This window comes from Sceloporus occidentalis, unplaced genomic scaffold, assembly GCF_023333645.1.
Source record: "Sceloporus occidentalis isolate IW3139 unplaced genomic scaffold, rSceOcc1.0.p SCAF_439, whole genome shotgun sequence".
Classification (NCBI taxonomy): Eukaryota; Metazoa; Chordata; class Lepidosauria; order Squamata; family Phrynosomatidae; genus Sceloporus; species Sceloporus occidentalis.
The window spans coordinates 282,300-296,406 of record NW_028317419.1 but is presented as its reverse complement, the minus strand read 5'-3'; the positions used below and the strand labels follow the sequence as shown (position 1 = coordinate 296,406).

At 45.0% G+C, this 14,107-nt stretch overlaps 1 protein-coding gene across 1 annotated transcript; it reads left to right on the top strand.

The window, feature by feature from the left end:
• Nucleotides 1–5,180: 5,180 nt before the first annotated feature.
• On the top strand, nucleotides 5,181–13,892 carry LOC149272579 (ly6/PLAUR domain-containing protein 1-like). The gene is made up of 3 exons (XM_089506939.1): nucleotides 5,181–5,226; nucleotides 7,028–7,162; nucleotides 13,663–13,892. Exons 1-3 carry the CDS (start codon nucleotides 5,181–5,183, stop codon nucleotides 13,890–13,892), a joined length of 411 nt encoding a protein of 136 aa, XP_089363065.1.
• The last annotated feature ends 215 nt before the right edge of the window (nucleotides 13,893–14,107 follow it).

Sequence of the window (14,107 nt, the reverse complement as noted above, 5' to 3'; positions counted from 1 at the left end):
CAAAAGGAACTTGGTTAAAATTGATTATGTAGCGGTATATTTGTAGGCCCATAATTCACTTACAGATTAATTAAATTCTGAGCTAATATCCAATTATGTTGGGCCCTAAGCGAGCGATACGGTTTTTATGGAGCTGTTGATAAAAATCATTGAAAACATTTCCCGCGTGTCTTCAACCACCAGATCTAATGAGTAATTCGATTAAAACAGCATCACATACAATATTTCTCGCCATGTTTTTTTCAAAATTATTATTGGTATTGGAGTTAGAACAACATCTCCAAAAGATAACGTAACCTAGCAGAGCGGTCAGGGTAGGCTGACACTTAAATTCCTATCGTTCGATCACAGAGTAACCTTTTTGGATTGTTAGTGACTGTTTAGTGTTACCAGCCATGGAACTGAGCGTCAACGTAAAGGCTTCATTAGCGTGGAGAGGATATTACTACAATTACACCCGTTTGTTAGTTATAAAGCAGGAGCCTGGTTATGGTGGGAATTGGCAGTAATCTTGGGTGGGGCTAAAGGTGAAGCTCCTATTAGAGTATAGGTTGTGGAGTGTAATTGGTTGATCACTGTAAGCCCAGCCCACGGTGAGCAGTAATTGCTGCAGTAATCTGCTATGGAGCAAGGAAGTGACGAAGGCTGTTAATGTTGATGGAGGAAGAGAGAGAGAGGTGGATGGGGCAATGATAAGTAAGTAATCTGGAGGTGAGGTGCCAATGTATGTGGATGATGTGTGGAGAGGCGGCATGTAAATGACAAGGCGGTGACACGGATGTACATGGTGATACAGACTGGTGAAGATGATATGTGGTGGGATGGGGTAGATGGATAATGGGCGATATGTATGGAGATGAAGATCCAGAGTAGAGTAGGGGTTAGGGTTCACATCATTTTAAATATAAGCAGATATCCTCATTAATAAAGGACTGGATCAATGCACATTATGTCATTAAGGTATACAGAGCACACGAACAGCTCTAAACAATTTTCACAAATATAAAAAATATTTAAAGAATCCTATAATTGCAAATGATATATAGAGCAGCTTTTCTCAGATGTGGCCATCATCCCAGACAGTCTCATTCTATGAGGGGCCCAAAATGGAACACAAGTATTCTACCAGAAGCATCACATGTATGTAAGCAGCTAGCAGTATGGCAAGGCACAGGTCAGGAGGTGCTGGACAGACAGAGACCCTCGGTTGCAGAGCAGGCTCTGAGTATAAGTATGGCTTTTTATCTAATGCACTTCATGTTTTTAAGTGTGAGTAGTGTTGACATTCACCTCTTCACTGCATTTCTGACTCCAGGGCAACTTGTTAACTCAGTGTTGATAATTCCGAGAAACATGACTCCCACCTGGACTCATCTATTACTGAATGAAGACAAATGCATCTATGGCAATGGTCAATGGTGTATTTAAGGGGGTGGCTGGCTTAATCCTGGCCCAGGGGACCTTCCCCAGCCAGTCCCCAAGGTCTTACTTCATACTGCACATTCTCTGTTCTGAGTGGTGGGAGATGATGTCATGTCCCAGCTACAAAGGCTGTGTCAACTAGGTCCCCTTGGTCAAGTGGTCCCCTGGTGGCTTAGGCCTAGTCACTGACAATGTTATTGCCTTTAATGTCAGTATTAGGGTATATTGATGGTTCTTTTCAAGGCTTAATAAGAACCCATTAGGGATTAAACATTTTCTTGTGTGTTATTGAGAAAACACACTCTAAACGGCTTTTAGTCTGGTTCACTTTCCATAAATAACAGCAACAATATCATTACCAGGTTGAATCGAAAGTATATTAAGTGATGCTGAAAATCAGTGAGCGTCTGCCTCTTCTCTGTTCATCCCAATCTATGCAAACATGTTAATACCTTGGAAAATTAATCAACAGGTGACATGTTATCTTGATATAAACATCTCTACTTCACAATAACCATTAAATCTCTAAGTGAAATGAGGAGCACGCAGCTGGATACGTCTCGTTCCTCGTCGATGCAGCGAGCGAGGGCTTTGAATACTAGCGAGCGGCCTGGTAATGTTACATGGCGTCTCCCTAACACAGCAGGACGCGGACCTCTTATTAGTTACCTTCAGAGTCTGATCGGCAGCTCCGAGAAGGTCACTGTCTGCTACAGCCAAATAATCATGGGATTTCTGCGCAAGCACAAAAAAGAATAATGATTCATTATTTCTGAAATGATTTTACCTTCGGTGCACAAAATAGACAAAGCTTTTTGACCGAAAAGTGGAAGACGAGGCTTTGCTTTTCATTAGAGATTACCCTTTTAGAGACTTCCAACCTTAACCTTTGTACTTTGCAGCAAAGAGATGAGATTTGCTTGGAAAAAAACTCCAAGCAAAAGCTTTTTTTTCTCGTTTCAAAAGTAAAGTTTGAGAGTAAAGTTTTTTTATATTTATGGTTTTGATAAGAATTATATACTGGAATTCTTAAAATCTGTAATAGGTCTGTTCTGTTAAGTATGTTCTGTAGATAGTATTCTAAAGATAAAAGGATTTCCCCATCCAGAGACCACCCTGGATACAATGTAGCAAATGCCAGTGGGGCTTAATTGTTGCCTTAATGGGTTCCTTCACCTAGGCCCATCTTGTTGTAGGCTCTGCTGGAGCAGTCGGAAAATACCCCCGATGCATGGCTCATGGGCCATAATCAAGTCTTTAGACGACTCTAGCACCTACCTTTAGCTATGGTGCCCTGTGGGGGTTCATACTGGGGCATGTGCACTTGGCAAGTATACGAGAGCTGTGAGACTCCACTCAATGAGGCTCCCTGTAACACACAGTTTCTATGCCTCACTGATATCTCACTAGAATTAAACATTACTGTCCATTTAACTGGAAGGTTCTTTGCATTCAATTAAAAAGATGAAGCTCATTGTAGTGCGAGCAGGAATCCTGCTTCAGGAATAAGCAGCCAATAAGCGATGATGATTGGTCAATTTATAGTTTTCTGCTAAAAACTTATGTTGAAGATGTTCTTGGGATGCAGAGAAATGAACTCGTAATAAGAGCAGAATAAAGGCAGTCGGTTAGAGCGTTCTCTCTCTGCAGTGGGAGAGACGGTTTCATTACCAGTCGACGGAGGAGATCTAAGCTGGATATTATCTTTATATTTGCCGAGAATGTTTCTCGCTGCAGTGAACAGAGACCACTCTCTCCACACGAAACCGCAGACCATTAGAAAGGGCATTGGGGCATTTCATAGAAAATAGATCTCTGGGATCATATAGATCCAGGGCTAGAAGCCTGACAGGGATATTGAGTGTCTGTGGAAATGCCCCAATCTGTGAGTACCCCTCACCTGAAATAAAAGCACACTCCAGCAGCATCTTTTCTGCACATTTCCTGACTGAAACAAATCTGCAGCATTAGTATGATCAGAAAATATGGACGGTAAGAGAAATGTTTGTTCTGAGCTGATGGGGTTCCAAGGAAGGAAACAAGAATTTGTCACATTGCCCTACATCCACGGATTCGATACACCCGAAAGTGCGAGAATTGCAGCACAGATATACCTTCTTGAAAGTTTACCACACCCACTGCCCCAAAACTCCACCCACTCTGCCCAACCCACATAATTAGCATGATTCAGCTCTGCCTAGTTATTATGGTGCAGATTCTGTCACCAAATTCACAAACTGACTTGCCCCTTAGCCCGCACGACTTGCCACTGCACCCTGACTTGCCACTGCACCAACAGGACCAGCCATGGCACCCAGATTAACTATTGCCATGAACTCTTTAGGCTCCTGTCCATGCTTAACAGGCTAATGTGCCATTAAGGGGCAGGCCCAGGCCAGGAAAGACTCCTTTGTTACAATACTTCTTGTGTTACGATGATTATGCACATTATACAGTATATATATATATACACACATTATACAGGATATATATTTATATATATATATTTATATATATATATACACACACTCACTGGCCACTATCTTAGGTACACCTGTTCAATTGCTTTTTAACACAAATAGCTAATCAGCCAATAACATGGCAGCAACTTGATGCATTTAGGCAGGTAGACGCGGTGAAGACAACTTGCTGAAGTTCAAACTGAGAACTCAGACAGACTGGTGTGAGAATGGGCAGACTGGTTTGAGATGACAGAAAGGTCAAATAACCCCTCGTTACAACCAAGGAATGCAGAATCCCATCTCTGAAGATGGGCTACAGCAGCAGAAGACCCCACCGGGTGCCGCTCCTGTCAGCTGAGAACAGAAAACTGAGGCTACAATTCACACAGAATCCCCAAAATTGGACAATGGAAGACTGGAAGAACGTCGCTTGGTCCGATGAGTTTCGATTCCGGCTGCGACATTCAGATGGCTGTCCATCCCACCTCGTTTCACCGGGTCAGGCTGCTGGTGGCAGTGCCATTACACCATTGTGTGGGGGATATTTTCTTGGCACACTTTTGGCCCCTTAGTGCCTCTAACCCTAACTTATACATACACTAACATACTTATATACACACACTAACACACTCAGTAACATACTTATACACACTAACACAGTAACATACTTATACTCAGTAACATACTTATACACACTAACACACGCACGCAGTAACATTCTTATACACACACGCACACAGTAACATGAACACACACACTAAGAAACACACAGTAATGTACTTAAACACACAGTAACACCCTTATACACAAAAACATACATAGCAGCAGAATGATGGGATTTATAAACGTCAGTAAATGTGCGGATAATGCCGCGGGTGGGGGGGTTAGGCTGTGTGGGCGTGACATGGGCGGGGTCAATGCTCGAGGGGGGGGCTGTGAACATTCGTTGGGGATACAGCAAGAACTCAGACTAATTAACGAAGCGAGACCACACCCCATGACGCGTCTTATGGGCGGAGCGTCCAGTGCTGCTAGTGCCAAAGCTAGAGATGCCAGTCAGACCGGAGACACCGCGGACCGGGAGCCGCTCAGACCGGAGGCACCGGGGACCGGAGGCCGCCCAGAGCGGATACACTGAAGAGCGAGAGCCGCTCAGACCGGAGACTCCCGAAACTGGAAGCTTCTTACATCACCGATTTGTTGTATTTGCACCGGAGACTAGGGGCCGTTTAACCTCCCGTTTTCTGGGTAACGATCTCCACTCAAGAGTGATGGGTGTGTGAATCCCGACTGAGGATGTGGCTTCTCCTGTGGGCGACCTGCTGGGGGCTGCTGGGGGCAGGTAAAGAGTGTTTATGGGTACCTGCCCCACTCTCTGTTACTGCTGTCTGTCTTCCCGTCTGTCACTTTATCTGCCCCTCTGCCTGTCTGCCCCCTGGCTATTCTGCCCCATGTTACCCTGTCTGGCTGCATCTCTGTCTGTGCTTCTGTCTACCCCTCTTTCTGTGCTTCTGTCTACCCCTCTTTCTGTGATTCTGTCTGTCCCGCTGTTTGCCCCATCTGCTTGTCACTCTGCCTCGTTGGCTGTCTGTCCCACCCACCGGCTGTACTACCCCTCTAAACACTTTGACCCCAGTTCCACATAATAAAGCCCCAGGCTGACAACACACCTGGTGCACAGGAGCCAGTCCTGCTGAGGGCACATTTAGAGAAAACATAAATGAAAGGAGCCCATAAAGGATGCTGTCAGGGGTGTAAACACATCCTAAAGCCCTTGTTACTCCTCTAGTGGCTTGATGTGTTAATGCAAGGAAAACACCCCAAAAGCTTCAAATAGTAGCCCAGATATCATTAAATAGGAGCAGGCCAAGAGGTTATTGCCCCTTGCACCAATATCCCCCCTGGACCAATTGAATATGTCAGGGTTTGTGTTAATTTGCTTTTTGTTACCCCAGTGCTTCCGTCTGTCACTTTGTCACTGTCACTTTGTTTAGTCCGTTTGTACTTAATCATGTGTGCGTGTTTGTGTGTGCTGTCGCTGCACTTGTTTGTATTTATTGCACCAGTTTCCTTACTCCATCCTCTGTACATAGAGAGCGTCCGTCTGAAGAGCTCTGTGATTATTATTTAATCTGTATGGAAACAGAGCGTCTGTGTGAAATCTCTGTACTGAGAGTGTCTGTGTGATTGTGAAATCTCTGTACTGAGAGTGTCTGTGATCGTGGATTCTGTACTGAGAGTGTCTGTGTGAGCGTGGAATCTGTACTGAGAGTGTCTGTGTGATCGTGGAATCTGTACTGAGAGTGTCTGTGATCATGGAATCTGTACTGAGAGTGTCTGTGATCGTGGAATCTGTACTGAGAGTGTCTGTGTGAGCGTGGAATCTGTACTCAGAGTGTCTGTGATCATGGAATCTGTACTGAGAGTGTCTGTGTGATCGTGGAATCTGTACTGAGAGTGTCTGTGTGATTGTGGATTGAGAAAGCCCATGATCCCAGAATCTGTGTGGAGAGATGGTCTGTACAGAGAACTCCTGTGATCGTGGAATCTTTATGTATACAGAGTGTCCGTGTGGAACTTGTACAGAGAGAGTGTCCGTGTGCAGTCTGCGTACAGTTGTAGAAAGTCTGACTTCCTTGCAGAATGTATGCGTTTACTGAGAATCTGCATTCTTTTACTGGGAATGTATCGGATTGCTGGTGTAATCCTGCTACCCTCTTACCTTTTGGAGAGATTTCCATAGAATGTTTTTTTTTTTATATAATTCTTTATTTATTAAATATACAAGTCCACGGCCATGTGACATTACTAAAAACAGCATTTATTAAACAGTAACAGGTGTACTCAGCACTTTACACTGTAATAAAGGAGAGGTGCCGTCCGTGCAGGAATTATACAGTTGGGATGAATTTATCTCCAATTGGGCCGTCGGTCTGGTTTTTGGTTTCTAGCTTTTCATGCTCGGCCCTCGGTACCATAAAACGTCAGGCTCGCCCACCTCTATGCTTTAAACTCTGTGTAGAGAGACCTTTAATACCCTCCCTTTGGAGATTTGGCATCCATAGCCTGAGCTACCATGGATTGTTCCATGTAGAACGTCATGCGAGAACCTCTCCTGTCCTGATGCTTTCCTTCCATTGTAGGGTTTGCTCTGCAGATCCAGTGCTACCAGTGTGAAGAATTCCAGCCGGATGACTGTTCGGCCCCGGAGTTTATCGTCAACTGCACGGTCAACGTTCAGAACATGTGTCAGAAGGAAGTCCTGGAGAAGAGCGATGGTGAGGACCGCAGCTCTAATGTCAGAAGCAGACTGAGAATGATGCAAGATCCTGATGGATAGGTAGATAGACAGACATATGGATATACAGGTGGAACAGACAGACAGACATATAGACAGACAGATAGATGGCTGGGATAAATGGATGGACAGGCAAACAGAATAGAATCACCCATTTCATGGGTTGACCCTTCTTAACATGACGATAATCATTATTCTTCCCTAATAACTTGGTGTAAATGTAAATTAACACTGGTCTCTTATTCAGTGTTTTCTGTGCAGGCATCAGGAACATGAAATAAGTCATCACCAAATCAAAATAAAATATGACGTCTCTTCCTGAGTGTAAAACCCCAAGAATCTACCCATTTGCCCTGAGTTCATGAGTGCCAGCTGTCACATTTCATTTGCTGTGGCCCAGTTGAGGAAGGGTTCATTTGTGAGAGTGTAGTGAGGTTGGGGTAATACTGAATCCGGTAGGCTGCCCTCCAGTGTCTTTACCGTGAACATGCGCAGCGTGTGAGCTGAGCTGGGAATGGATTTTCTTTGTGTTTTGTTGGATTCATCACCTGGGTCGGTCAGATCTTCGGAAGGGTAGTTCCTGCTGTGACCATGTGAAAAGCAGTTATGTAAAGGGCCTTTAGTGTATAAAAGCCGCTCAATCCACCAAAATAACCCGATTGGTTGATTGAGTCGTTCCAAGCACCAGGCGCCTCCCCAACGTCCCCTCGACTAAGCGACAGTCCTGGTGTACCAGATGGCTGAACGGGAATATGCAGTCAGACGTTCCAGGAGAGCTTCCGGTTAATAAAAGCTCTTTGTATATAGACAGGGCGATGGCGTTCGCCGAATGCGCCATATGCAGAACTGCGCAAATACTATGACCTAAAGCGCCACAGAAGAAAACAACTCCCATCACAGACATAAAATACCCATAGATTTAAATTGCCTAAAACATTATTATTATTATTATTATTAATTATTATTAGTTTATCAGAATATATTATAATTGTTACACTGGAAGAAGAAACAGTTTGTGTTCTGTTAAAGGGGAAGAAGAATCAGACCCAGAAGGTGTTTGTGCCGCGGGCCCGAGGCCTTTGTTTTCTCCGATCCATCTGCCCTTTAATTATCTCACTGGGGAAAGAAGAAAACCCTTTCGAAACTCCATCTCCTCCTGAAGTCTCATCCCTACAGACTTCTGGGAGAGAGAATCTTTCTTCGTTCAGTTTCTTCAATGTCAGCAAAAACTAGAAATTTATAGTTAATGTTTTTGTTTAATTCCCATTGGTTTGGGGTCCCCCCAGGCCGCAAACAGGTGGTTACATGCGGGGCCAACAGCAGAGGTTTGCCTTGGGCCCCCTTCCAATTAAAGATGACCCTGGCTCTTCGGCCGAGTTAACATGAAGCTTTTAATATAGACGCCCCTGTAAGCAGCATGTGCCTTCGATTTAATGTGCGCAGGTGTTGTCATAGCAACCGTTTATTGGTTTGCAACAGCTGTGATATTTCTTAAATTTGACTCATCAGATGTTAGGCCAAAGACCTCCGCGCACGTCTACACAATACAGCTGTCCTGTCTCTACCCCGTCCATCACACACTCATGTGTCCTACCCCTCTGCCTGGGACATTTGCCCTGGCCGCCTGGTTATGGGGTTAACGATGCCACCTGCGCAGTAGGGTCTAACGCTGTGGAGCTGGGTCACAGCAGAATGCAGTCCATGGCATAGGACCCGGGTGTCAGCATGGAGTGCCCCAACACCCTTCCAGTACACCTGCCCCATTTCCCAGTACACCTGCCCCATTTCCCAGTACACCTGCCCCATTTCCCAGTACACCTGCTCCAACACCCTTCCAGTACACCTGCCCCATTTCCCAGTACACCTGCCCCATTTCCCAGTACACCTGCCCCTTTCCCAGTACACCTGCCCCTTTCCCAGTATCATTCAGCCGATGTGTTACTTTCCGCTCTGAGTGTTTTTTGATGCCGTGGGAAAATAAGATGGTTATCAGTTTATTCGTCATTCTCGCGCAGGACGTGAGGAAATATCCTGGTTATTTGGTGCATTTTCCTCATTGAGGCTGTAAGGTTTGATTTGTCGGAATTAACACATTTTGGAGGAAACTGTGTGCAGAGGGTTCGTTTTCGTGGGACGCGCTCAGGTCTTTTGTTGCCTTCCTCTGGAATATTGTAAAGTTGATTGGCGATAAAACAGCAGTTGTTGGATTTGTAGGAAACGGCTAATTCCTGCTAAACGATTTTAAAGAATCCTACATGTTACAGATTAATATGTGAAAATAGCCAAAGTGACGGTTTATAGATTAAAATTAGAAGCTCACTTTATGTGCATCCCATGGGAGCAGCAATCTTAACATCATGTTCTCAGGATCTGCATGATTATTCCACCCCATTTAGTTATCTCTCCCCTATTGTTACAGCAATAAAGATGGTGGGTTATGATATTTGGGTTTTAAGCCAAAATACTGTGTATTTGCTGTTGGTTCCCTAGAAGCTGACCTGGAATTTTCCCTAATTTTGCATGTTTACGTCGATGAGGCTGATTAAAGGTGAGCGCAGCTTTTATCTGCCCTGGTCCTAATGCACTGAGCGCTGTTGGGTTGCGTGATTGCCTCCGCCGCGCACGCTCTGAATGCTGGTCCTTGGTATTTTATGTTCTGTACACGCAGCGAGCGCCGGAGGAGAAGTCAGACACTTTCTTCTCTCAGAGGGTGAGGGTCAACACTTCATCTGCTGATAATTCATTTCTTTAACGCTTAAGCCCTCTGAACAGCCGGGTCCGCGGCCGACCTGCTGGTGCCTTTTATTCATCTCACGGAGAGGCTGCTCACTCTGAGCGCTTTATCTCTTCCGTTACCCCGGAAGGAGAGGTACGTGCCCACAAATATAATGAATAGCCAAAACACTAACATTTTATCTTCCGCGTTTCATCTCGGGTTTGATTGTCTCTTGTAAGCGAGTCGCGACTTCCACGCGGATGGCATGGAAGCTGAGGATTTGCATTTGGTTGAAAACAGGATCATGTAATTATAGTTTTTCCCCTTGACTGGGCATAAAGGCGATCGTTTGATTTTCTGCTGAGAGTAAATATCGTCGTGTTACAGAGCAGCGGGGACGGCAGCCTCGGCCAAGAAAATGCTGAGGAATGGACTTCTGTGTCCATCTATCCAAGCACCTTAAGGAACAGCACAGCAAATAAACCAATGAGAACAAATATATTTCATGTCACACGTATTTTGGGCTCTATTCACTAAGAGCTGAGTTAAGTCGCTCTGGCAAGACTCCGCTGGCTTTTTTTTAAATGGAGCAATTTGTGTTAAAACCAATTCGACTGCTGGCTCTTGGGGGGGCTGCCCCGAAAAGCACGAAAAGTCGACTTTGTAGAAAAAGTGGAAAAACTCATCAAAATCAATTGGATTCCCAGGATGAGACGAATTTACCCAGAGCTCATTAAACGCAGACTCCATGTGCCATGACCTCGGCTTTGGGGAAATAGTTTTTCAACTTGACAGGTGCTGTCGAGGGGTTCTGAGTTAAGTCGGCCCGGTTACTGCTGTACACTTAGTGAGTACTGAGTACTAAAGTTAGTGCCTATATCGTTCATATTGTTCGTGTTGGGTGATGAGTGATACTTGCAGACAGAATTCCTGTTTTGAATGGCAACCTACGGCTCTAGAAGTAGAGGACATGTCACCCGAGGTGGGGTTCCCATAGTATTGCAACAAGGAATCATTTGTATCGCATCTGCCCAGGGGTGGGTGCATCCAGGAATGGACAGTTTCCCATAAATATTTGTGCACCAGTTGTATGTGTTAAATATAGTGACACCGGGGGGGAATAACCATCTGTGTGCGTGGCACAACCTATTCGTCAATGTGATACCGTTATATGGTACATGCGGCCCAAAGGAGTGTTTGTTTACACTTGTATGAGTCTTCCTTTGCGTGGTAAGAGTTGGACACGTGGGGGGTGTCATCATGGCCACTTTTTACATCTTGTTCACAGACTCCCTGACGATTTGCCCAGCCTTTAGTTAAAATACCCAGCCTTAGTCTTCTGGACGCATCCCTTGGGGATGATTTTAGTTTCAGGCTCTGACTTTGCTTAAGCGTTGGAAGAATACCGGGTGCCGAATGAATCTACATTTCCGGGACACCATTAGATGATGCGTTAATATTTCCAGTAACTTGGAGTGAATTTCCAGAATAGCTGAGCAGCATCACAGTAGATGTTGAGAAGGAATCGGGTGAGGACAGGTTAGGCTGTTATATTAGACATATTTTAATTATTTAAATTTTCTCCTTTTCTCCTTGAAATACTGTATTCTTCGCCTGTGCATTTATGTTATATCTTTTCACTGTGGTTTCTACAGACATGGCCGTGGGCTCTGTGAACGAATCACTGTGAACAATACCACATACAAGGTCCCTTCAGGGTTGCAAGCTGTCAACATGGGTCCGTATGGCTTGCTGTGTCCCTTTGGTATGGCTTGCTGTGTCCGATTTGGTATGGCGGCCTGTGTCCCCCTTGGTATGGCGGGCTGTGTCCCCCTTGGTATGGTGGGCTCTGTCCCCCTGGGGTACAGCGAGCTGTAACGTGACCGATTAACAGCTCTGCATTTTTACTTTACAGATAATGTCTGACATCATCAAACTTCCATATTGGAGGTGGATTTAGTTTTATCTGCGATGTATTATTGGGGGTAGAACTTGTATTATTTACGGGGACACAGGCTCGGCTCGCATGAAGAACCAAAGATTCAATATGAAAGGTGTTTTAAAAGCATGAAAAGAGTCTGATGGCGTGAGCGTGATTTACACATTTAAGTGATGGATCCATGATGGTTTACAGAGCGCAGCGCCTGCAGCCGCTGATAAACAAACTTGTGACTTGTGAATGCAGAGTTATTGGCCGCCTCATTAATTTTCAGTGCTCAGTAAAGCTGACGGGGGATATATTGCAATGCACAGCGCTCCGGGCATGTTCCCTTATTAATAAATTGCTTCCAATACCTGCCGCCGTGCAGCAGATGAACGGGATTTGGGGCTTTAGATGCAGCTAAACTGCACGGGGTTTAGAATTAACCGCGGTTTTGTGAACCGTGAAAACCAGAGATTTCCATAGATTTGGGTGGGAAAGTGACGCATGACGTGTTTTGTGCCATTCGCAGCTAGTTCTGAGATATCGTCATTCATTTCTCACACGATACGGACAATAAACTTTAAAGCTTTTCATTTTCTAAACCACGTGAAATAGTTTGATATTCAGAGACATTTTCAGCAAGCGTCCCAACTTCAGACCATATTCCACCTGGACCGCTTCCTGTAAAATCTGAAATTTCCTATTTTTAGGAGGTGTCAGGAGCTGGATCCAAACAGACAACTGTAATCACCCAGAGCGCCCACAGATGGAGTTCAGGAGTTATTGAGCGGGAGCGGAGTTAGACAGGGCCTGCGGGGCGACTGCACTCACCCGGGTGTTGCGCACCACATACCAGCGTAGTCCAGAACAGAGAAGAACTTGGAGATATCCTGCAGGCACCCTGGAGCAGGCATGAGACATAGCACTAGAATCATGTGCAGGATGCTGCAGGCTGGGAGTAGGAAAGCTAAGCAGAGTACAGGAGAAACATAACGAGCAAGGGGGACAGAGCGAGGAGCAAGGGGGACTGAGCAAGAAAAATAACCAGACAAGATATACATATTACAGGGTACCACAGGGAACAAGACAAGTAATACCCAGGATCCGACATGAACAGGACAGAACATAGAGAGATCCAGAAATGGACCACAGCAAGACACACGGAAACAAAAGACATGCAGCTCCGCAGGCTGGATGGGGCCTGACAGGATGTTTGAAGCTCAGTTGCATATTGTACACGTGTTGTGTTGTACGCGTGTTGTGTTGTACGCATTATATTAGTTTCGGGTCGACACATGGAAAAAGAGACTGATGAGGTCCCAAGAGCTTGTGTAATTTTACATCTTTTTCTATGTTGGCCCAAAAAGGGTAACTTCAACTTAAGACTTCATCATAGGGCTATGTCCGTATTTATTACTTAATTTAGGGTAATTGACACCAAATGAGCCACAAAGAAATCTGAGATTATACAATAAAACCAGCATTTAATGAGAAATATCATGAATCAGGTGTGCTTTGTAAATTGTTTGAATTTACCCCATTTCCAAATCTGTGTATGAGATTGAACGTCGTAATAAACACAAATAAGATTAGAAAACGCATAAACGACCGCGGCTGCCTCTGAAGGTGTCAGTGGCCTCTTGTGGACTCTTTAGCTGAACATGGCCCCTGGAGGTAGCAGCATTGAGCCATTGTATGTATAGTTCATTTTTATTGCTGAGATACAGTAGACTTTTCACAGGCTCTCGTCCACCTCAATGTGTCTCGCTAGCCTGTTTAATGTCAGCCCCTCAATCCCTTTGAATTGTATTTTCCAACCTTTTTCCCCCCCCCCCCGCAGGAACACTGTATCGCAAATCATGCGCATCGTCTGGAGCTTGCCTCATGGCCTCGTCAGGGTACCAGTCCTTCTGCACCCCGGGCAAAGTGAACTCTGTTTGTATCACCTGCTGTAATACTCCTCTCTGCAATGGACCCAGAGCCAAGAGGAAGGGGAATTTGGCAACAGTCTTCCATGGGGGATTCCTGGCCCCGGCTCTGGCACTGTTTGTGACCCTGATAACCTTGTAACCTGAAACCTCTCTAGAAGCAGCCCTGTTCTTCTTCGTCGGGGACAAGGACGTGATTTGTTTTCCAAAGCAAAAATGACAGCTCACCAGAAGTATATTTTTGGTTATAGATGGTTTGGCTGATTAAACTTTGTGCGTGGTTATAATCTCCACTCCAATAAAGAGCGCCTCTCGATCCGGGCACAGATAGCGTGTTAAACAAGCACATGCCATTTG